Source organism: Hyphopichia burtonii (assembly GCF_001661395.1).
Source record: "Hyphopichia burtonii NRRL Y-1933 unplaced genomic scaffold HYPBUscaffold_3, whole genome shotgun sequence".
NCBI classification, from domain to species: Eukaryota; Fungi; Ascomycota; class Pichiomycetes; order Serinales; family Debaryomycetaceae; genus Hyphopichia; species Hyphopichia burtonii.
In genome coordinates, this window is record NW_017963730.1 from 1,344,564 (window position 1) to 1,368,318 (window position 23,755).

The following is a 23,755-nucleotide window of genomic DNA, read 5'->3' on the forward strand; positions in this document are numbered from 1 at the left end:
TGTCAAGCTGGCGAAAGCCATTGATCGAGTTCCCAGCTACAGTTTTATACTACTTATGTGATCTTCTTGCTGCAAACTTCAAAGGGCTTTTCTACGTTCCATTCAAGGAAAACGACTTTCGTTTCGAGTGGCTTAACAGGTTCAACTGCCACTGGGTTCTAGTAGCTTACATCGATACTCAATATACCCGCTCACTCCGCAGCAAGCGGCCCCAGTCCAGTGACGTCCTGTCTTGTGACATCAAAAGACCAAAACAAGACCCGAACCAGTAGCTGATTCTTTGATTATTGCAAAATCTGGTGGTCCTGTACATTGTGAGAGTCCTTTCCTCTAACAAAACAAAAAAAAACAGCGAAAAAAAAGAGAACAAAAAAAAATTGAAATGCTCATCACGAAAAAACCTACTAAAAAGTGAAAAAAAAAAAAAAAAAAATTTAGAAGATACCTTCAGTAAAGAAGCTATTTGGTTCAAGATTAAACATGGCTAAGATTAGGAGGAAAGGTGCCACTGGTGCCGCTAAGAATTTCGTCACCAGAACTCAGGCAGTTAAGAAATTACAAGTTTCTTTAGCTGATTTCCGTCGTCTTTGTATTTTTAAAGGTATTTATCCAAGGGAACCAAGAAACAAGAAGAAAGCTAATAAAGGGTCTACAGCACCAGTGACCTTTTACTATACTAAGGATATTCAATACTTATTGCATGAACCAGTTTTGGCCAAATTCAGAGAACATAAGACCTTTGCTAGAAAATTACAAAAAGCATTAGGTAGAGGTGAAGTTGGTGATGCCGAAAGATTAGAAACCAATCGTCCAAAATATACTTTAGAACATATTATTAAGGAAAGATATCCAACTTTCTTGGATGCTTTAAGAGACCTTGATGATCCTTTAAATATGTTATTCCTTTTCGCTAATATGCCTGCCACTGATAAAGTTAGTCATCGGGTTACTAAAGAAGCTGAAAGATTAACTAATCAATGGTTAGCATACGTTGCTAAGGAAAGATTAATTAAAAAGGTCTTCGTTTCTATTAAAGGGGTTTATTATCAAGCTAATGTCAAAGGTCAAGAAGTTAGATGGTTAGTTCCTTTTAAATTTCCAACTAATATTCCAAGTGATGTTGATTTTAGAATTATGTTAACCTTTTTAGAATTTTATTCTACTCTTTTACACTTTGTTTTATACAGATTGTATAACGATGCCAATTTGATTTATCCTCCAACCATTGATATTTCTAAATTGAAGGCAGTTGGTGGATTATCATCTTATGTCTTAAAATCAGTGGAACAAGGTGCTAATGCATTATTACCTAAAGAAAAACAACCTCAAGAAGAAGAGTCCAGTAACATTCCAGAAACTAAATTATCTAACGCTGAAATATCAAAAGCTTTAGAAGCTGATAAAGAAGAAGATCAAAATGAAGAATCAGAAGTAAATGAAAATGTTGAAGAAATCGAATTAGATGAATTCGCTTCAACTAATAAAACCACTGGTGATTTATTATCTCAACCTTCAAAATATGCATCTCCAACTTCAACTTTATTTTCTAAATTTATCTTTTACGTTGGTCGTGAAGTACCATTAGATATTTTAGAATTTTGTATTTTATCAGCTGGTGGTTCCTTAATTTCTGAAATTGCTCTTGACGATTTACAAATTAACCATCCTGAATCTTTTAAAAAATTAGATTTATCTAAAATTACTCATCAAATTGTTGATAGACCTAAAATTAATTCGAAAGTTGCTGGTAGAACTTATGTTCAACCTCAATGGATTTTTGATTCTATCAATAAAAGTGAATTATTACCTGTGAATCAATATGCTCCTGGTGAAACTTTACCCCCTCATTTATCTCCATGGGGTGATGCTGGTGGTTATGATCCTAATGCTAGACCAACCGAAGTTGCTGATGATGTTGAAGATGAAGACGAAGAAGACGCCGAAGTTGCTGAAGAAGATGTTGATCAAGATGAAGATGAAGAAGATGAAGATCTTAAAGCTCAAAAAGAATTAGAAGCTGAAGCTGCTGGTGTTAAATTCTCTGACACTAAAGAAACTAAACAAAAGAATGGTGGTAAGAAGAGATCTGCTGAAGATGAAGAAAAAGAATTGAAGAAGATCATGATGACAAACAAACAACGTAAATTATATAAGAAGATGCAATACGGTATTGATAAGAAAGAAGCAAGACAAGATGATTTGGCTAAAAAGAGAAGAAAAATTGATAAAACAAAAGCTGAATTAGAAAAATTAAATAAAAAGAATAATTAAGTTTAGCATTCCTTCTTCCATTTATTGTATATATAGATCTATTTTGTATTCTTTCTTTATTTCAACGTCTTTATTTTATACTTGGTTTAATTTAGTTCATATTATTGTAATTATCATAAAAAGTATCGATTTTTTTTTGTTCCTTTTTTGTTTTGCGCAGGCTTTTGAGAATGAAAATTCAGCCAAAACACTTAGCTTAATCAGTAAGAGTATCTTAGGCAATGTTTAGAAAGTTCTGTTTCGTTGCAAGGCGGCAGTTCAGTTCCTCAATAAGAGCGTCCACTAGTAATCAAAGGTTACTAAAAACGGAACGAGAGATAAACGAGTATTTGAATAAATCAACTTGGGCAGTTAAAGATCTCATATCTGATCCCAATGATAGGATCCAAATAAGTGATAAAACCATGGATAAAATAGTCCGGTTATCCGGACTTACCAATGATGTTTCAAGTGTTGAAAGAGAGAAACTTGCTTCTGCTTTGGGTCAACAGATGGGTTTCGTAAAACATTTATATGATAATGATACTTCAAACATGGATTCAACAGAAGAAGCTAACGATAGGCTGTTTCGTTTAATAGCCAGTGATCACATTTTACAAAAACCCGTTAGTTTACAAGACTTGCTAGAAGAAATTGAAAGTCTTCCAGGAAAAGTTGATAAAGAGAAGGGAGAAATCGATTTTGATATACGAAAATTACACCCGGATAGTGAAAGTTCTTATTTTACAGTTAAAGCACGCCAGGGTTAGTTTTTATATTATTTTAATGTTGCCTATTTAAGACTCTTGAGTCCATATACATTCTATCAGGAATAGTTAGTTTAAATAAGTTTTTAAAGAAATCCTGTAACCTTAAAAGCTCCTTTGTACCTTGTTTTATAGGTTCAACATCTGTAGATTTAGGGAAATTTAAATATGCTTTAATTTGGAAAGTATTTGATTCATCGAGTAATTTGAGTTTCAATTTGCCATTACTGGGCACTGGAGAATCATCTCTAATAAAGATTTTAAAAATTTCAATCACAATATCACCATGGAAAAATCTAATACCTTTGATCCAGTATTGATTTACAACGTCATAACCTAAATCCCCCAAGAATTGTAGAAATGAATCTTGGTATTTTTTGACTTCGACCTCTTTAAACTTTGGCTGATCTGAGACTTCTATTGGTTCGGATGGATTTTCCGACTTGATTTCTTTACTTTCATCTGGCTTACTTTCCGTATTACTTTCGGGCTTGCTTTCCGGCTTGCTTTCTGGCTTGATTTCATCGGGTTTACTCTTATCCAAATTACTTTCTGACTTACTTTCATCAGATTTGTTTTCGTCAGCTTTACTTTCATCCGGTTTACTCTCATCGGCTTTACCTTCCTCGGGTTTACTTTCATCCAGCTTACCTTCGTTTGGCTCTGGCTTGTCGTCTGCTTCCTTCTTTAATGGAGAATCTTCCGACATGGTTTGACTCTTTGGTTCCTCTTTGACTGGTTCATCAATTTCCATTGCATCATCCTGTTTATCTTCAACCGAGACTTTTTCAATATCCACCACACTAGTGTGATGATGCACCAAGGTACTTTCGTATATGTTTTGGGCTGAGCAGACTTGATTCTTCCCAGCGTTTGGGATATCGGATATTTGTAAAGTCCATTCTTTCTTTGTATCATCACCCACGAAAAGCCTATCAGCATATATTTCATTAGATTCATCATTTTTCATTATTGGTTTTGAAATGTCCAAGTTTTCACTTGTAACGTCGGACCATGTAGTGGTACATCGCATATGGTACTGTTCAATTTGATTCACTTTACCTGGTTCAAACTTTGGTTTGAAAACATCATGGGGTCTTGTTAAAAGCGTATAAGTATTGATCGGTTGTGGAGACGTTAAGCCCGTCAATGCCTGGAGAGTCGATACTGTTTGTATATAGCTACTATGCGGTATGCTCGACACTAATGATAACTGGTGAACCATGCTTATTCTTCACCTATTTGAATTGTGCTTGATGTTATTCATCTTCGAAGATATATCCACTGCGCAAATACTGAAAAAAAAAATTTTGGGAAATCATTAACTACAGAGTAATCCAATACAAACAATATTATTATGATATACACGAGATAGTAACTAGTAGTACAAGTAGCAATTGGTAATAAATCATTGGGATTTCTTGGATTCTGGTTTTTCAGAGTCATATTTAGTAGTGTCTTCAGTAAAGGCAGCCACGATATAGCCAATTAAGACGATATTGGCCACTAACGCAGCAACACCTCCACTTATTATAGCGTTATTATTGAACAACCATTGGCATACGAAGAATGAAAGTACCGGGAAGATGACCATGGCACCAGTGAAAAAGGTCAATTTTTGAACAACGGACCTAAATGGTTTGGTTAGTATGGTATTCAATTGAAGCAGCCTGCAACTGGTACGTACTTGGGTATATCAACAGCCATTTTATATAACAACGGATATATTCGGTAAAGTATGCTTAAGCTAAAACAATACAGTGATTCAGTCTATCCTTGATATATCTATATTGATATATTGAAGATGAAAAAATTGGTGATTCTCACTACTTTTTCTAAACCGGTGAAATCCTTCTCAATTTATCAGGGAAAAAACTCCAACTAAACGAAACTTGTGGGCTATTATCAATCAATTCTAAAGAACCATCCAGAACCATAGAATGAAGTTGTCTAGTGTCTTTTTGATTGCGTCCAGTGCCATAATATCATCTGTGCAAGGGTTTTCGGACACTGCGCCATTTTATTCATCTCAAAATTTGAAGACCAAGTTCCCATATATTATTAGAGCAGATGAATTGGCTAAATCCATAGATTCAATTACTGCAATGGCATGTAATGGTGGAGCGAAGGAAAACTTGGTTATTTATAGAGTTAGCAATTTGAGTCATGATATACCATCTGATGGGAAGGGGACTTTTATTAAGCATGTTTTCTATGAAGAACCAGAAGAGTTGGATTTACAAATAAATGGAGCTTGTAATGGCGTTGTTGAGTACTCATCAATTGAAGACTTAGGTAATTCTCAAGCCAAGCTTACTATTGTTGATATTGAAGATGGCGGGAAGCATGATGTTGAAGAATTTATTAATTCTAAAGGTAATTTTATTGTACAAGGAAAACCAACTTTTAATAAGTTGAAACTTGATAAAAAACAGGAAAAGAGACAAGCTAGTGGTACTGAACCAATTAGTGAAGAAATGGCTGATAATTATGATGATTTGATGGCTGAAGTTGAACTGGATTTAAAAGCTGCTGAATCATTTCTTGCACAAGAAAGTGAAGAAGCCATGGTTACGATTTTCAATGAACCTAGCGCAAAACCTTCTAAAAATGTGAATAGAAATTCGAATCTCTTCACCAATTACCAATTTTTCACTCCAGGTATTTGGCAAACTTTCATTGTATCGGCATTTTTACTTTTTGTTTTATACACTGCTTTAGGATGGATGACAAGTTTGGAAATTTCATATAAATCATTTGATAAACAAGTTGATTTTGAAAAGAAGACTGAATAAATAGTTAAAATATTTTTGAAAATACATTGAATATATATTATCTATATATAAGAAATTAATAAATGTAAGGAATAATTTTATAAGGAACTTGTTTTTGGTATTCGATCCAAGCATCGCCGTACTTGGCACTACATTTGGCTTCATCTCTTCTTTGTCTATGAACTAAAAGGGTACCAAAGTAAATCACATAAAAATAGGTTAAAGGAGTTTGAAATCCAGTAGGTAAACACCAAGACCAACCAATTAACCAGTCACCAAAATAATTAGTATGTTGAGATAATTTCCACCAACCATCACATAAAAGTTTTGAGCCGGTTTTTGTTGGAATACTTTTCAAATGATTTAATTTGCCTTGTTTAAATTCAGATTTTTGATTATTTGATTGACTGAAAATATAGTAACCTAAAATACTAGTACCGATGATAAGCGAACATTTGAAATAACCTAAAGTATAATAATTATCACTCAAGGATAAGTAACGAGATTGTAAAGAGTAAGACCAAGGAACCCAAGCCAAATCACCAAAGCATAACATGAACCCAAATCCATCAGTAGTGATGTCAATCATTGATAAAACACCTTCTTCATTTAAAACCCCATCAAATAAGTAAAATGCTTGCAAAACATTTGCTAAAACAAGAGAATCACTTACCTGACCATGAATTTGATACTGATGTTGAATGCATGATAAATTAATCAAGAACCATAATAAGAGCCCTGGTTTTAATTCACAGAATAACTTAATATCCCAATTACCTATTCTAGGATTTAATTCTCTTCCGATAAACCAATCGTAAATAGGATTTTTTGCATTCCCATTAACTGATAATATTCTTTCTCTAGTACCCAAGCCATTTTCGTAAGATAAAGGAATGAAGGAAATAAAGTAAACGAAGAATGATAATAAAAAGGAAAAAATGGTGATCACGATGGTTAATTTCAATTGATTATCGTATAAAAATTGCAATTCAGGTAAGTAGTAATCGTTAGAAGTGTATAATCTACTGACTAAAACAACTATTAAAGTCAAAGACATTAATTTCCCGTTAATTTTATAGTTCAATTTAGAACCATCGCGTAGTTCGATCCCTTGTAACTGTTTACCGGGGATAATTTGATCTACTATGACCAAACCGAAGAACCATGCTAAATACGCAACCCAGCATTCACGATCGAAACATAAATCAATCAATTGGTCCAAGTTGGATGGTACTTGATCTAAAATTGGCTGTAATTGAAGATTTATGCCTTTGATTGAATAATTTTCATTGGTGACCAAAGCGAAAAAAACAAGAACAAGCGGGAGAAACAAAGTGATGGAAATGGCACCTGGTAACCCAGAGAACTCTCTATGAGTAGTGAGAGGGTTTAGTTTGGACATCCTTGGTTTTGGAAAGGTATTGGAAAAGAGATGTTTCAATTGGGTTTATATAAGTACGATGACTTTCGCAAACCGACGTAGTGCGTTAGTAAAACTGCAAAATTATACGATTTATACGATTCATACGACTACGATTCGTACGATTCAGCTTCTGGGAGTCCGTATGAAAAGCAAGCTGATGTAGAATCAATGATATCTGATACTTGATGAAAATGATTTAATAATTAATACCTGATTATTGATCGGATTATTGATTGTCTGATTATTGATTATCTGATTATTGATTGTCTGATTATAGATTGTCTGATTGATTACCTGATTGATTAACTGGTTGATTAACTGGTTGATTACCTGGTTGATTACCTGGTTGATTACCTGGTTGATTAATACTGAATAGTTGATACTTGATAATTACTGATTTCTCAATACATCATCGATAATTCTCGTTGATACTTGAGTAATACTTCACTAATCCAACACTTAATACCTAATACATCAAACCGTTGGCACTCCTCATAACACCCTTTTCAACTTGTGTCTTTTCCGTAGCTTACGTCCAACATAACTCACAATAGACTTGTGGCTATACAATGAGTATCTTGCAATACGAAAAAGTACTCAATGTTATGTCATTATGAAAAGCCCAAATAATAATAGATAATAGGAAATTGAAGATCATCGATGAACTCCTCACCTTCTCCCACTACATATACCTTGCCCTTGCTTAGGATATCTTACCTGCATTACAATACCCTTTTTTATGGCTCAAATAGATAAAGAAACGGCACTTTTATCACTTTTCCAACTTAAATAAATTTTCGGTTGTACATCAAATCTCGAATCAAATACAAAGATACGCTTCTTTCTTTTTCAGAGCACCGGTAGATCTGAAATAGCAACCCACTAAACCTCATCGAATACGTAGGTTAAGTAAGGGTGTTATGTAGTGTTCAAGCATATGAACATGTAAATGAATACTTTTTGTGGTTAAAAGGGGGCTAATCTGCTGGTAATTTAACTCGATTGGGTAAAGACCATTGTACGCGTACCTTTTCCAACAAGTGAAGGGTACTAAATGGCATGAATAGAAAAATGAAGGGTGAAGGGGGACCCAGCCATTTACATGTTGTATTTACAGATTGCAAGTTGGATGTTCAACTAGTGAAAGGAGACGTTATTTACATAGTAAGTTGTTTATTGCCTTATTATTTATTTATTTAATGATAATATTCGGTATATTAATATTGAAAATTCCATAGTTAGGGTGTTTCAGAAATTTTCATTAATTCATTTACGCTCTTTTATCCCGATAATACTTTGTCTTTTTTCTTTATTTATCTCTGTTTGACTTGTTCCACATGTCAAACATTATCATAAACCCATCTAGTGAACATTTAAAGATGTCGTCGAATTCAAAGAATACAACATCTTTTAATTTTAGTAATACTTCACCTCCAATGAAGAGAAAGAGAGGTAGACCTCCTAAAGCTGATTCGTTAAGTACTAGGATTACTACAACGATGAATATTAATGTTAATACGTCACCTTTAAATAGTTCTCCTACCGCAGAATCAAACTCAAATTTAATCACTAGAAGGAAAAATCCAGATTACTATACTTCAATTTTGAAGGTGTCTCCTAATAAATTGAGTTCTCCGCTGAAATCTTCTTCACCCCTGAAGAAACGGTCAAAATCAAAAACTGGATTAATATCTCCTTCAAATGATTCTCCTACCAAAAAACATAAGCTAAATGATCAGTTGGTTACTCCTTACTCGAGTACCAATCACAACACTCCTTTCAATCATCATATCAATTCAAAAACTTTGGATAATATCTCCTATATCACTCATTCAGATATATATAATACTCCTCCGTCGCTGCAATCGGTGCCCCACCACCCGTATCAAATTAACCACCATCCAGCACCAGCACCACCAAAGTTTAACCGGTCTTCTTCTCAGCCGATGCTCAATCCTTCGATGCTAATTCCAAACGAGTTTGATAAGAACTTGTTACCTCCGGTTTCAATAGCTTCCAAAGAGAAAAATGATCAAAAAGTTGACCAAAAAACTGATCCAAAACCTGAAAAGAAGGATAACGGATTTCAATTGAAATTAACCGTTGATGATTCTGGTAAAGCGGTTTTATCAAATGATCTATTTAAAAGATCCCTGAGCGAAACCAATTTATCGGGACCAGCTACAACAAACCCGCCATCTACATCTACTGATACTTCAACTGGGCCAAACTTACTAAGAAGACATAATTCAGATTTCACCGGAATTAATACTTCAAATGTTTATGCGCCAAATTTAAACTCAATCAATGAACACGATTCATCTCCACTTGATAAATTAAATAATAAATCATCAATCTTACCCCAATTACCTCAAACTCCAAAAATTAAAGAAAATTATCTTTATTCCTCAACTGGTTTAACTCCTTCTTCTAATTTTTTATCAAATAACTTATCCTTTAACTTAACCCCTCAATTCAATTCAATGATGTATTCAATGATGAATATTAATTCTCCTCAACTGAAGATTTCTTCCAATAATCAACAATTCTTATCTAATCAAGATTTCTTTATGAATCAAAATAACTCTCCCATTAATAACACCATTAACATGAATGAATTAATGAGTCTAACCCATGATTCCTCCATAAAAGATTCAAAAATATCCGATGAAGAAGTCAACACCTCTACAAGCAACTCAAATGACGAAAATGGTGATGCAAAATCGGCTTTGAAAAAAATCATTCATATTAAAAGAAAATAGAAAATGCTTTATTGAACTCTTTAGTTTTTTTTTTTTTTTTTTTTTTNTATTTCTTTCTCTCGTATACCTTCTTCCTTCCATTCTGTTTTGTTATTTTAGAATTAGTTTTCCTTTCAGTTCTGAATCTTGGCCCGTTTCTCCCTTTATTTCAAATACATTCCGGCGATTTCCCATTGATATTCATGTAGTCAAAATTACATTTAGCTATTTTTGCAGCATTCGAAAAAATATTGCAAATCCATTGCGAATCCTTACTCCTATTAAAGCATATCTCTTCAAGCAGCAGCTTAATTCCACTACTCCAGCAGCTTAATTCCAAGTACAGCATATACAATAAGGGGCTTGCTTATTACTGTCCTTTTCCCAACCATTTCGTATTTACCAGTTTATGGGCTCAGCACTAGTCGTGGAATTCCGCAAGTTAGCTGATAACGTATACTGAGTAAACATCTGTAAACTACTGTAAACAACTACAAACTATATCACTTAATGAGCATTACGGTCATCATTATGCAACGGTTATAGTGCTATGATTTTTTTTGGAAAAAAAAAGGATTGTTGCAATTTCACTATTGTTCTTGAAAATTCTTCAGGGATTATCAATTCATACGTACAAAGCTTACGAATTTTTTGGCAAAAAATACATTTTTTTGCTAAATTTCGTTGAATTTTGCTTCAATCTTCATTTTACAAAGCTGGATACGAATATTCTCCAAAACATTTGATCCTTTCTCTATAACTCTCCACAGGCTCTTTTGTTATCCGACTCCGTGTAAGCCTTTTTTGTTGCCTAAGGATTTATTCCGCTTTTTCAACAATTCTCGGGCAGCTGGAACTACCTTACCTACCTTCCCGTTGTCTATCCGAGAATGAAAACTCCTCTTTCCACCGTAAACTAATGCATTGCTCTAATTATAACGTACTTTCAACAACTCCAATCCATCTGCTAACCCCTACCTACCATTTCGTAACCCCACAGCGTCTTAGAAAAGTTCACTCCTGTTCTTTCCCATTATTTTGTTTACTCTGCTTGCTTTTCCAATCAATCCCTTGCTCGATGCTGATTACACGGACCGTTCCAGTCGAATATACCCATTCTTCAGAGTTTGCAACCAAGACCAGATAAGTCGAAATGCCATGCACCCTTACACCAAGTGTATTTTGTGGTCTCGCGAGTAATTCAGAGAATACACCTGCCTCCCCAAAAATTTTCCCAATGTTTGTCGCACGCACGACTTCTTCGCTGAAAAATTTTTTGTCTTCTCACAATTCTCAAAGGTTCCTTTGAGTTTAAAAGAAAAATTTTTCACATCTAAACTTCTTCTTCTTCTTTTCTTTCTTTAGTTGTTAATAACATTTTAATCAAGAAATGTCTCACAGAAAATACGAAGCACCACGTCACGGTTCCTTGGGTTTCTTACCAAGAAAGAGAGCTGCCAAACAAAGAGGTAGAGTTAAGTCTTTCCCAAAAGATGTCAAATCTAAACCAGTTGCTTTAACTGCTTTCTTAGGTTACAAAGCTGGTATGACCACCATCGTTAGAGACTTAGACCGTCCAGGTTCTAAAATGCACAAGCGTGAAATTGTTGAAGCTGCTACTGTTGTTGACACTCCACCATTAGTTGTTGTTGGTGTTGTTGGTTACGTTGAAACCCCAAGAGGTTTAAGATCTTTAACTACCGTTTGGGCTGAACACTTGTCTGAAGAAATCAAGAGAAGATTCTACAAAAACTGGTACAAATCTAAAAAGAAGGCTTTCACCAAATACTCTGCTAAATACGCTCAAGATGGTGCCCAAATTGAACGTGAATTAGCCAGAATTAAGAAATACGCTACCGTTGTTAGAGTTTTAGCTCACACTCAAATCAAAAAGACTCCATTATCTCAAAAGAAAGCTCACTTAGCTGAAATCCAAGTTAATGGTGGTTCTATCTCTGATAAAGTCGACTGGGCTAAAGAACACTTTGAAAAAACCGTCACTGTTGATTCTGTTTTCGAACAAGATGAAATGATTGATGTTATTGCTGTTACTAAAGGTCACGGTTTCGAAGGTGTTACCCACAGATGGGGTACCAAAAAATTACCAAGAAAAACCCACAGAGGTTTAAGAAAGGTTGCTTGTATTGGTGCCTGGCATCCAGCTAATGTTATGTGGACCGTTGCCAGAGCTGGTCAAAACGGTTACCACCACAGAACCTCTATCAACCACAAAGTTTACAGAGTTGGTTCCGGTGCTGATGAAGCTAATGGTGCTACTGAATTTGACAGAACCAAGAAAACTATTAACCCAATGGGTGGTTTCGTTAGATACGGTAACGTTAAAAACGATTTCGTTATGGTTAAAGGTTCTATCCCAGGTACCAAAAAGAGAGTTGTTACTTTAAGAAAATCCTTATACGTTGACACCTCTAGAAGAGCTACCGAAAAGGTTAACTTGAAATGGATCGATACCGCCTCTAAATTCGGTAAAGGTAGATTCCAAACCCCAGCTGAAAAACACGCTTTCATGGGTACTTTAAAGAAAGACTTAGAAAACTAAATTAGTCCTGACTTTTAGTTGGTTTTAATTTTATCTTTCTATATCTATTTTTAAAGTATAAGGGGCTCTGTAGTTATTTAGTTTAGATTATTTAATAAAGGGGCATCTTAGTAAAAAAAATTTTCATTGTAGCTGTAAAAAACTTTTGGGCTAGCGGTGTACGGGTGTGTCGATACTGAGTGAAAATAAGATCTAGTAAAGTCATTTATAAACAAGCCCAAGTTAACCAATTGAAGTTTATTATTAATAATCTTATGAGTTCAGTCATACAACATTCATCTTCGATTCATAATACTTTCATTTCCACTGTTGACCATCTACCTTGTGACATAATACGGTCTCTTTGGCTAATACAGGCATGTAATATTGCAGTTGATAGACATCGACAAAGGCTACATGATTTATTATTACAGCTACAGCATGATCCATTGGTAGATAAGAAGAATATTATAAACCAGCTCAAGTTCCTCAAGCTGAAAATACAGTCCCTCAATTTAGAGGCCACTGCCGAAGCAAAGGCTTTGCATAACCAATTGATAACGCATGAAATAACACTAAGTGATGAAGTTGATGAATTACGAAATCTAGCCCAAAATTCGGGCGTTTTAACAGCAAATTCAGAAGATCAGGATAAACTTCGAGCTCAGCTCATTGAACACTATAGGAAAAACCCCCTTACATCTCAAAAGGAAGCACTTAAAGAACAAGATGAGATGGACTCAGTAAATGCAAATAATCAGAAATTAACTGATCAAGAAACGAGCAGTGGCATTAAATTGGTATTAAGATTATCTAAGGATAAAACGAAATTGAAGCTGAAGGGAAGATCCAGAGTTGAAATCAGTAATAGATCTAGAGGAAGACCCAGAATAGTAAAACCAAAAACTAATGAAAGTGACAAGTTGAAAGGAGAGACTAAACCAAGAGGTAGACCCAGATTAGACTCCAAGCAACAAATTGCTCAACCGGAGGAACCTAAGGGAAGAAGGAGCTCTTACAAAGTGAGCAAACCGGTTGCTTCAACATCCAAACATACCAGAAAGAAAATAGAGCCAAAAGAACAAGACAGTGAGGTTTACCTAGCAGAAACAGCTGAAGATGAGGATAACAAACCTTACTGCTTCTGTCGCCAACCATCTCTTGGGGGTATGATTGCATGCGACAATGACGCATGTCCTAATGGTGAATGGTTTCATTATAAATGTGTTGGACTTTTCAATAGGGTTGAGGCAATGAAATATACCAAAGGTGGTAATAAATGGTTTTGCTCTGATAAATGTAAAGAAATTGCATCGGAAAAACAGAGAAGAAGAAGGAAAAGAAAGAAGAACAAAGGTTCTTATTAATGTACAATATTATTTATTTTAAATGTATATATATAGATTATACAGTCAATAATTCCAACATACCACCAATTTCATTAGCTTCTTTACATTTTTTGATTTCGGTATTAATCTTTCTTGATAAATTAGTGAAAATTTCTTCCAAGACCACACTTTGATCAATCAATGAGCCATACATTTCTAGTATGACACCAATATAATCACAAATTATATTGAAAGACTTGACATCATCTAAATTCTTAACACACCATTGTAAAATTGGTAAAAGAGAGATTTCATCTCTTCCATATAATGCCACTCTAATTTTACCTCTTTTCTTTAATTCATTCATAACGGTTATAGTAATGTCTTTTGTAACACCATGAGCGAATCCACTATCTAAAGCAGAAGACCATTTAAAAGCATTCAAGTGTCTTTCAAATTGTTTTAATTTTTTTGTTTGAGTGGTTGCTGTTTGAATTATACGATGTTCTTCTTCACCCAAATAATCAGAACCTCTCATCATTCTACTGTATGCATTGGTTTTAGTTTGTTTAACCCCTTGTTCAACTTTTGGTTCAGTCTTTCTAGTACGAACTGATAACAAACCAGTAGTTAAACCAGTTACGAAATGCTTATGATTTGGAGAAACTGCACAACTCAAAACTCCTCCACTACCAAATTTCCAACCGAATTTAACTTCCCAATTGGCAGAAGTATAGTCAAACATTTTAACATGTCCATCTAATGAACCAACCATTAAACCACGCTCACCTGAATCATGTAATGATGTAACGGTTTTAGTGAAGTTATTTAATTCATGGATTTGAGAACCTCTTGATAAATCCCAAACTTTAACTTGAGGCCCACCTGCACTGACTAAAGTAGTTGGAGATAATGCTAAAACATCTTCAATTGGATTACCTTGATTAAATTTGGCGACAATAGATTGTTGTCTTGTATCAAATATACGGACTTTCCCGTCGTAACAACCAGTGGTTATTAAATTTGGATTTCCAGGTATAAAATTTGCACTTCTTATATAATCACCGTGATATGAATCATTGAATTCAACTATTGGACCTTTGGTAGTTTGTGAAATATCATATAAACGAACAACTCTGTCATCTGAACCAGTGATTAATTGATTACCAACGGTCAGGTGGAATTTTGCCACATGAGTGGGATGTCCCGAAGGTTGTAAACTTACTAGTAAATTTCTTTGATAACTATCAAAAATTGATACTAGACCTGAAGCATCGGTAGCAACAAGTAATTTCCCATCGTATCTGTATTCACCCGAGTAAACAGTATCTTTAAATCTTGAGAAAGTTTTAGTGACTTGTCTAGTTTTGGATGAGAATACTTGAATTCTAGTAGATGAAGTAACGGCATAATCATGAGGGGCAACCGGATTAAAATGAATATGAGTTATAGGATGATTTTCTTTTATTAGTTGTGGGTTAACAAATCCTTTCCAGTATCTTTGTTCCGGGCTTGTCTGATTAGGCAAGGTGGGGTTCCTCACTTGAACTACCTTCCCTCTTGTGGATGACATTGTCTATATATATGTTATGTGTGTAAGATGGTGATTTGCAGCTTGACATTGAATCAGCTCTTCATCTAATTTTTCAGTCTCATCTCGAAGACGATAAAAAAAAAAAAAAAGAGAAAAAAAACATTACACACCCGTACACCAAATATATGGTCTACACTACTAATACGCCATAGAGTGCTGCTTTAATAAAGATATATTAAACTTTATCGGTTAATAGCCTATTAGAAAACTTTTACTAAGTATTTAGAAGTTGAAGAAGACAAGTGGCAACCATTTTACATATAGATGGCGCTAAGTTACTTTTTCATGTAGAAACTTAGCCATAGCAGAGTGATACCGTTAAGCAAGGTTCATGGACATGGCGTATCAACATAACATATGTGAAATTCGTTGATCGAGTTTGAGCTACCTTTTTCTTCATCTTTGGATTTTCCCGTATACCATTTATCATCTCTACTTCCGTGTTGAAATTTACAATCAAAAACCTGGTTACTCCAAAAGCCCTGATCTTTTGATTCGTCATACCCCATCTTTTATTCCAACACTTTGATTAATGGGTTACACGAATTGCAGTCGCCTTTCCAGAGAAATGTGTCACCATCCTTAAGTTGTGAGTCGGTGCTCATTGTATTTGTAGTTGACCCACCAGATATGGCTCCCAATTGTTTGAAAGACTCCAAAAAACATTATGCATTAACAAAAACTGAAGAGATGATAAAGGCTTGTGGCAAAATCGTAGTTTATAATTTATTCTAAGAAATTGATCATACGAAGTTAACAATTTTTCTCCAAGCTTTAAGGTAACCGAACACTTACTTAATATTACTATTCTCAACTCTTGAATGTAATTACAGGAACTTTCAAGAAATGAAAGAATACCGATTTACTTTATACTGGCTGTTGAAAAAACAGAGAAATACCGGAGGCCGGGAGGAACTATCCTGGCAAAATTCTTAGTTTACCCAATCTTTTAGGTCCCCATCCTCATATTTCAACTATCAAAGCCTGTAACTGACTGAACTAAGTAAATTCTCTCTATGTTTTTATGTGGGGTAAAGAAGACATATAGGAGGATACTCGTAAAAAGAACGAGATTTCGCAGCCAGATAGTTGCAAAAAGGTTTTTGCTGTTATTTATTTCTAATAAGCTAGCCTAAATTTGTAAATACCTACTGGATTTAATTATGTAGTTAAACTTAAGTACTCTCCTGAAATATAAAAAATGCATCAAGTTTCAATTTTTTTATCGATGGCTAGTATTATTCAAACGAAGATTTTTTTTTTTCAAGATTTTCAGTCTTGCCTATGTTCTGGTATTGATTTCCACCTTGTCTATGACCCGTTGAAGATGTTACTATGAAACTTCATTATTAGAGTCAATGCAACAGTGAAGCAATGATGAAATTAGGCATATTCTCACGTGCTGTTGCCGGTGTTACATACCATCAACACTGCTATTGGTGCAATTGTGATTGGGGCCCTCAGATACCAAGCAGTTTAGTGTTGAGCTATAAGTGAAGTGCTTCATTGGACACTAAAATAGATGGAAGGGTATTCTCTTGCTTATTTGTGAAGGACAAGCTCCGAGAAAACCAATAGAGTTCTTCAATCAAAAAGCAGTTTTAATCGAAATATAATCTTGCTCTCCTCAAAAGAACATTACAATAACTATTCTTCAACTCAGATAAAGCAAATCGGACATGGCTCTTCCTTAACTCGATAAATGTCTCTAGGAGCTATTCCCCAGTCTTCCTCTACACTACGCGGGCTTCTCGTCATTTCCATAAACCCATACATCTGTAAACGTAACTAGAAGTTTACCAAAAGAACTATCAAGAACAGAATAGAAACAGGGAAACATTCGCCTGGGACAAAGTAGCGTCTTGTGAACAAATGATTTGAGCAAAGAGACGATGAAAATCAGGTACTTTATTGTAGTAAATACAAACCTCTAACCAAAGTACAGTTACGCCAGTTTTCAAACATTTCAAGTTGTTTACTAAGTCTGATATTGCACATAACCGTTATTAGCCATTCATTACAAATGAACTATAGCAAGCCGATATATCAGGGGAATAAGCCTCAAATATGGAGATGATGAATTAAAGCTTTGCCACTCGCAAATTCTGCTTTGTTCGGGTTGTTAACCATTACTTCATCTTCGGCAATTAAAATTAGCTAAGCCGGAGTGAGTTCAGTTACCAGTATCTGGTTTAGTATCATGAGCTCTATTATCATCCATAACAATATCTTCTGATTTTTCATCACGTAACGTAACAGCTTACAAGTGCCTTTTGGTTTTGTTAGGGTTGCAACTTTGAAAATCAAAAGGCAAATCAGACCCCGCGAGCTACATCGGTCAACTAATGGGTGGGAACTCGGCAAATCGTGTTGTTCTGAAGAGGAAAATTTTTTTTCCGAACTACCCAAAGCAAACACGAGTAACGATAATGAGGAGGCCCTTTCTATTTTTTTCCAATTACTCTTGCAGTAAGGAAAATCCTATCGTCGGATTAACTCTGACGCCATTTTTTTTTTAGAAACTGAAACTAAAATGGTGAGAATATTTAATCTTAAAGCCAAATGATATAACTTACTTCGGTTAGCACTGCATTATACTAGAGCTGAGTATAACCTTGGGTCAAAAGTGAGCATTCAACCAGAAGTCGTCATATTAAATGTAGTATTGCGTTCTCTTCTTAAACATGTTAATGGTGGCAAGAACGTAAAGATATCTTTTTGCCCCACTGTACAAGCAATACGAGCTACAAACAACTAATAAGAAAAAATCAAAGGGATATGGAACAAGATGCCAAATTCAGTTGCCGCATCCATTCAACTGGGGCAGAAGTCTTAAAAGTTCGCAAGTTGATACAAACAAATATGTAGCGCGATTAGATTCAGAAAGAACCGAGCGATTGTTAGCAGGTTCTAATTTCACTCTATTTCCCCAAACAAAACTGTCGGACAAATAATCACCAGAAGCTCAAAATGCTGGAAAATTCTCGGAATAACCGTATGCAGATGTGTTTTGTGCACCCCCAAAAAATCCGGATTAATTATTGACAGTTTTTTTTTTTTTTTCTTTTTTTTTTTTTAGTTTGTTGTTTTGTCTGAAGAATTGGAGAAGATCGGGGTGGGTAGGGGCAAGAATTGTCCCACACCGATTTTGAACACCTGTTCAAGTGTGAATCAGATGGAGGATGGTCCAATAGGACGGTTTTCGGATACGGTTTTCGAGCCTTTCTGAGTTCGGCATCGGAGCAGACTATTATCCAGAGTGAAAGCAGCCTCTATTTCCCTGCAACCACTCAAAACGGTGTCCGTAGGATATAAACTGAAGTAAAGGATCCAGCTTCCCCGCTGGAGTGGGAAAGTTTTTCCCACCAGCGAAATTGTCCCATGGGACGAGATTCAGCATTACGAAATGATGCCGCTTTGTTGTTCCCAAGATGTTTTTGTATTTCGTTAGATGGATTACTGTTAGTTTTCATTCAACTTTGTGTATTGTCTTTAACTGAATAATCGTTAATCTACTGACTCTGCAAAGTTTGTCATTAGCTGGTTACTAATGAAAAAGCGCATGTTACATCCCCTTCGTTTCCGTTTGATCCCTCAACATATCATAACGTTTGGTTCCCAGCACATCACAAGGTTGGCTACGTCTGATGAGGAGAAATGGAGAACCAGAAAACCTATGATCTCATAGCTCTTATGTTCGGCGAATCGGATTATATAGGATTAATTATTGACACAAACGCATACAATTTTTTCCGGTTTGTATACAAAAAGAAAAAAAACACAGTATGTCATTTTTTGACGTTTTGTGCAGGACTATTGCTTAGGATTTTTCCGAACAGGAAATCTCAGCTCGGATTACATAAGCTGGAACCAGATTTCTTCTTTTCTTTTGTCCCCGTACTCATGAAACCTCACCTGAAGTTTATTCAAGCACTAGGTGCATCTCTCCTATAATGCTGGGAGTTGTATGATTCTTAGTACTTGTGTCCAATTGCGGTTTACGCTTGATGGAACTAAGAAAAGCGAAACAAAAAAAAAAAAAGAAAGTTTACATAGCTAGTTTATTTTTCGAAAATTGTAGTCTGGTTCATAATGGGCTTTTCAATAACATCTGACAAAAGCAGTAAGTAGATTGCTGCTACTTCCTTTCCTTTTCTTTTTATTATTATTATTATTTTTTTTTTTTTTATTTGGTGTTTTTTAATAATTTTCATTCTGTCATCGTTTGAAATGGTCTTTTCTTTTTTTTTTATTAAGATTTTGGGCAACCATATACACTCACAACCAGTTTCTCTTAATGGTCAAGTATATTTAGAATGTAGATAGATATATATATATGTAGAGATTTCCCATTGAAATTGCATTTCGAGAACGGATTTTTCTCTTTTTTAACTATACTGTTTCTAGTTAACTATAATGTCAGTACAAGCAGAAAATAGAAATACTTCACCAGTACTTGATCAAACTTCAGGTTCTGGTAGTCATACTGCCCAAGGTTCATTATTAGAAAAAAATCCAGAAGATCATGAAACTCCTTCAGATCCAAACCAAATACCTTCAGCTCATGAATTGGAAAACAACTTACCTACTTTACCAGAAAAATCATTCAAAGATTACATTTTAATTTGTTTCTTTTGTATGTTAGTTGCATTTGGTGGGTTTATTTTCGGTTTCGATACCGGTACCATCTCTGGTTTCGTTAATATGAGTGATTATAAGAGAAGATTTGGTGAATATTCCAATGGTGAATACTCAATTTCTACTATTAGAACTGGGGTCATTGTTGCAATTTTCAATGTTGGTTGTGCCGTTGGTGGTATCATTTTATCTAAAATTGGTGACATATGGGGTCGTCGTATGGGTTTAACTGCTTCAATGGTTGTTTATATTATTGGTATAATCGTTCAAATCTCATCAGTTGACAAATGGTACCAAATTGTTGTTGGTAGAGCCATTTCTGGTTTAGCTGTTGGTTGTGTTTCAGTTTTATCCCCATTATTCATTGGTGAATCCGCTCCAAAAACTTTAAGAGGTACAATGGTTTGTTGTTTCCAATTATTCATCACGTTAGGTATCTTCTTAGGTTACTGTACTACTTACGGTACTAAAGTTTACTCCGATTCAAGACAATGGAGAATCCCATTAGGTTTATGTTTTGCCTGGGCCATCTTTTTAATTAGTGGTATGGCCGCCATGCCTGAATCTCCTCGTTACCTTATCGAAAAGAAGAAAATCGAAGAAGCCAAGGTTTCTATCGGTAGATCTAATAAAGTTAGTCCCGAAGATCCTGCTGTTTACACTGAAGTTCAATTAATTCAAGCTGGTATCGATAGAGAAAATTTGGCTGGTTCTGCTTCTTGGAGTCAATTAATTACTGGTAAACCAAGAATTCTCAATAGAGTTGTTGTCGGTATGGTCTTACAATCTTTACAACAATTAACTGGTGATAACTACTTCTTCTACTATGGTACTACTATTTTCCAAGCAATTGGTTTGAAAGATTCTTTCCAAACCTCCATCATTTTAGGTATCGTTAATTTCGCTTCTACTTTCGTTGGTATTTGGACTATCGAAAGATTCGGTAGAAGATTATGTTTGTTGACTGGTTCTGCTCTTATGAGTGTTACTTTCATCATTTATTCCGTATTAGGTTCTGTTCATTTATATAAAGGAGGCTACGGTGGTGAAACCTACACTGATACTGGTAAAGCTATGATTTTCATCACTTGTTTGTTCATTTTCTTCTTTGCTTCTACATGGGCTGGTGGTGTCTACACTATTGTTTCCGAAATTTATCCATTAAGAATTAGATCTAAAGCTATTGCTGTTGGTTCAGCATGTAACTGGATTTGGGGTTTCTTAATTTCGTTCTTTACGTATGTATAACTACTTATTTACTAACTACAGGGTTGCTACTGGAGTGTGTGTCTCATGGTCATACTGGTTATGTTCATACTGATTCATGCCGTAAAGCTTATTAGTGGTGGAAAAGAGATGAAATTGCTGGCAATTTTTTGCATTTCTTTTTGTTTTACTTCATGCAACAATTTTCCGATAAAGTTCCGTACACCAGATATTACCCTGTACAGAAAATTCGTTTTCAAAGCATAATACTAACAATTCATTATAGTCCTCTTATTACTGCTGATATTCACTTTTACTATGGTTTCGTTTTCACTGGTTGTTTGATTTTCAGTTTCTTCTTTGTTTTCTTCTTTGTTTATGAAACCAAAGGATTAAGTTTGGAAGAAGTTGATGAATTATACTCTAGTGGTGTTTTACCATGGAAATCTGGTGGATGGGTTCCACCATCAAAAGAAGCTATGGCTACTACAACTGGTTATGCCAGTGAAAGTAAACCTGAAGAAGAACACGTCTAATTATAAAAATACCTTTTCTTTCTTTTCTCTTTTATTTTCCTTCTTAATGTTTTTTTAATGATCTTTTAAATAGTTTATGACTACAACATTTACAAATATATATACATACGCATTCGAAATGAAACTTTGTATGATTATTCTATGAAGTCAATTCTCTCTTCAATACTAGGTGTTTTATTATCTCTTTGACCACTTTGCTTGACTTTTGGTTGGATTTCTTCCGGAAGTTCTCCTTTGCTGCTATCGTAAAGGTATATTCCATGCTTGATAGCATTGTGTCTTTCATCACGCCTATAAAAAAAATAAGCTATAGAGACGAGTAAGATAAAGCCAATGCTGAAGCCTGCACAGGAAGAGAAACCTTTTGGATATCTTGGCTCTTCACTAGTTGGAAATGTTAACTTACTTATCCAGGCGGATGACTGAAGTCCTATAATGTAAATTATCATCCATTCAATGGACCTCTGGTTTTGATCAAATCTTAATATATCACTTATCAATGGGTTGAATACGGAGCTTTGAGACCATGAAAAATAAGCTAGTAAATAGCCGGCCCATTTAGTAGACTCATCAACATCCCAAATAGCTAAAATAAGATTTGCAACAAAATTCATCACCATTGAAAAAATTATAAAGGCAAATCGTTTTCGGGTGAAGTCAGCTCCAAAACAAACAATTATGACCCAAAGTATCCCTAAAGCCGGAGGCAACGCAGTCAATTGATTAACTTTTGAAGTAGAGTATCTGTTTAACGACTTGAGCCATAACCCAAAAGAACCAGACGATGCACTATTAGTATTAAATCCACATACTTGAGCAATACTGAAAATATAAAAATGCCATGAAGTTAAAATATTCTTCCAAGTTTGTTTATCGAAGAAGGATTTAACATCATGATTAATATCCACGTTATCAGTTTTCATTCTTTTTCTTGCCAACCGAATCTCGTCATCAGTTAGCCAAATGGAATAGCATCTTTGTGGAGTCCCAGGATGTAAAAATAAAGTTAATAGGGCACCAAATACTATTGAAATAATCCCGTCTATGATAAAAATAAATTGCCAACCTTTATATTCGGGTGGAGGATTCTGTACTGCCCTCCCAGAAATCAAAGACAGGGATAATATTCCTAGGAAGTTCCCTACATACATCCACCCTAATCTTCGACCTATTTCATCACTCTTATACCATAACGGTTGACAGAAGTGAGCAGATGGAAAAAAAATTGCTTCAGAAGCACCCACAAGGAATCTCAAGGCTTGAATTGAGTGTGCATTCCCTCTTGCTGTTGCCAAAGTAAAAATCCCCCACAACATTTCAAAAAAGAATAAATGATAAGTTATTGAAATCCTAGGAAGTAAGAAAATAAATGGTAGCTCGAAAACAACTTGACCTACAGTGAATATAGCTTGGGTGTTCACCAACCAGTCACCCGTTAAATTCAAGTCTTCACGCATACCACTTATATAAGCATTATTAAGATTGGATTGATTCAAGTATTTAAAAAAATATGAGACGAAGGTAGTCAAAGCAAGTGTACAATCTAGTTTGGTAATCAATTTTTTTTCAGCTTTCAGAGCCCCTTCAGGAAACCAATCCCAAAGTTTAAAGCGGGCGGCCCTTTCAGTAGTTTCCCGATATTCATATTCATCGAAAAATTTATACCAGGGACGATATGCTTCGTCCCTGTACTCCTTTATTTCGAGCTCATCTGAATCTGACTTTGTAGAAGCATCATCTTCATAATCAAGGGTGTAATCTTCAACATGTCTTAATTGAGGAATAAACCAGGGTAACTTCATTCTTATTTTTTATTGAAATACTCTTTTGAAGACCAAAAACCGAAATGTCTTTGATTTATAAGCTCATTTAGATCTAATTATTTAAAATCAGGCACCGTGATTTCGTTATCGCAATCATGAGGCGTGCTGCAAAAAAAAAATTGCAACCACATAAATT

General features: G+C 35.0%; 12 protein-coding genes across 12 annotated transcripts; 7 read left to right on the forward strand and 5 right to left on the reverse strand.

Annotated features, from left to right (window-relative positions):
- Positions 1-480: 480 nt before the first annotated feature.
- Positions 481-2,277, forward strand: PES1 (mRNA-binding ribosome synthesis protein; the record flags this gene model as incomplete). Its single annotated transcript, XM_020219661.1, has 1 exon — positions 481-2,277. One exon carries the CDS (start codon positions 481-483, stop codon positions 2,269-2,271), a length of 1,791 nt encoding a protein of 596 aa, XP_020077122.1. The 3' UTR covers positions 2,272-2,277.
- Positions 2,278-2,492: 215 nt separating this feature from the next.
- HYPBUDRAFT_5871 (glutamyl-tRNA(Gln) amidotransferase subunit F) lies at positions 2,493-3,020 on the forward strand (the record flags this gene model as incomplete). Its single annotated transcript, XM_020223529.1, has 1 exon — positions 2,493-3,020. The coding sequence occupies one exon, from the start codon at positions 2,493-2,495 to the stop codon at positions 3,018-3,020; it is 528 nt and encodes a 175-aa protein (XP_020077123.1).
- A 27-nt stretch (positions 3,021-3,047) lies between these two features.
- On the reverse strand, positions 3,048-4,270 carry MED18 (Med18p; the record flags this gene model as incomplete). The annotated part of the gene is made up of 2 exons (XM_020218869.1): positions 3,141-4,270; positions 3,048-3,073 (listed from the first exon to the last, which is right to left on the reverse strand). The coding sequence occupies exons 1-2, from the start codon at positions 4,240-4,242 to the stop codon at positions 3,048-3,050; spliced, it is 1,128 nt and encodes a 375-aa protein (XP_020077124.1). The 5' UTR covers positions 4,243-4,270.
- An 84-nt stretch (positions 4,271-4,354) lies between these two features.
- HYPBUDRAFT_123290 (uncharacterized protein) lies at positions 4,355-4,803 on the reverse strand. The gene is made up of 2 exons (XM_020219305.1): positions 4,705-4,803; positions 4,355-4,648 (listed from the first exon to the last, which is right to left on the reverse strand). The coding sequence occupies exons 1-2, from the start codon at positions 4,722-4,724 to the stop codon at positions 4,426-4,428; spliced, it is 243 nt and encodes an 80-aa protein (XP_020077125.1). The 5' UTR covers positions 4,725-4,803; the 3' UTR covers positions 4,355-4,425.
- A 154-nt stretch (positions 4,804-4,957) lies between these two features.
- Positions 4,958-5,830, forward strand: ABG1 (Abg1p; the record flags this gene model as incomplete). Its single annotated transcript, XM_020219662.1, has 1 exon — positions 4,958-5,830. One exon carries the CDS (start codon positions 4,958-4,960, stop codon positions 5,810-5,812), a length of 855 nt encoding a protein of 284 aa, XP_020077126.1. The 3' UTR covers positions 5,813-5,830.
- A 37-nt stretch (positions 5,831-5,867) lies between these two features.
- On the reverse strand, positions 5,868-7,193 carry ERG24 (delta(14)-sterol reductase; the record flags this gene model as incomplete). Its single annotated transcript, XM_020218645.1, has 1 exon — positions 5,868-7,193. One exon carries the CDS (start codon positions 7,191-7,193, stop codon positions 5,868-5,870), a length of 1,326 nt encoding a protein of 441 aa, XP_020077127.1.
- Positions 7,194-8,551: 1,358 nt separating this feature from the next.
- On the forward strand, positions 8,552-9,993 carry HYPBUDRAFT_152722 (uncharacterized protein; the record flags this gene model as incomplete). Its single annotated transcript, XM_020221156.1, has 2 exons — positions 8,552-8,972; positions 9,255-9,993. The coding sequence occupies 2 exons, from the start codon at positions 8,552-8,554 to the stop codon at positions 9,974-9,976; spliced, it is 1,143 nt and encodes a 380-aa protein (XP_020077128.1). The 3' UTR covers positions 9,977-9,993.
- Positions 9,994-11,345: 1,352 nt separating this feature from the next.
- RPL3 (60S ribosomal protein uL3) lies at positions 11,346-12,515 on the forward strand (the record flags this gene model as incomplete). The annotated part of the gene is made up of 1 exon (XM_020218517.1): positions 11,346-12,515. One exon carries the CDS (start codon positions 11,346-11,348, stop codon positions 12,513-12,515), a length of 1,170 nt encoding a protein of 389 aa, XP_020077129.1.
- Positions 12,516-12,670: 155 nt separating this feature from the next.
- On the forward strand, positions 12,671-13,956 carry HYPBUDRAFT_152724 (uncharacterized protein). The gene has a single exon (XM_020221157.1). The coding sequence runs from the start codon at positions 12,770-12,772 to the stop codon at positions 13,859-13,861; it is 1,092 nt and encodes a 363-aa protein (XP_020077130.1). The 5' UTR covers positions 12,671-12,769; the 3' UTR covers positions 13,862-13,956.
- On the reverse strand, positions 13,899-15,395 carry UTP15 (snoRNA-binding rRNA-processing protein; the record flags this gene model as incomplete). Its single annotated transcript, XM_020218638.1, has 1 exon — positions 13,899-15,395. The coding sequence occupies one exon, from the start codon at positions 15,393-15,395 to the stop codon at positions 13,899-13,901; it is 1,497 nt and encodes a 498-aa protein (XP_020077131.1).
- A 4,437-nt stretch (positions 15,396-19,832) lies between these two features.
- Positions 19,833-21,796, forward strand: HYPBUDRAFT_148349 (sugar porter family MFS transporter; the record flags this gene model as incomplete). Its single annotated transcript, XM_020220122.1, has 3 exons — positions 19,833-21,292; positions 21,324-21,338; positions 21,547-21,796. The coding sequence occupies 3 exons, from the start codon at positions 19,833-19,835 to the stop codon at positions 21,794-21,796; spliced, it is 1,725 nt and encodes a 574-aa protein (XP_020077132.1).
- A 130-nt stretch (positions 21,797-21,926) lies between these two features.
- HYPBUDRAFT_138197 (MFS general substrate transporter) lies at positions 21,927-23,598 on the reverse strand (the record flags this gene model as incomplete). Its single annotated transcript, XM_020219664.1, has 1 exon — positions 21,927-23,598. The coding sequence occupies one exon, from the start codon at positions 23,596-23,598 to the stop codon at positions 21,931-21,933; it is 1,668 nt and encodes a 555-aa protein (XP_020077133.1). The 3' UTR covers positions 21,927-21,930.
- Between the last annotated feature and the right edge of the window lie 157 nt (positions 23,599-23,755).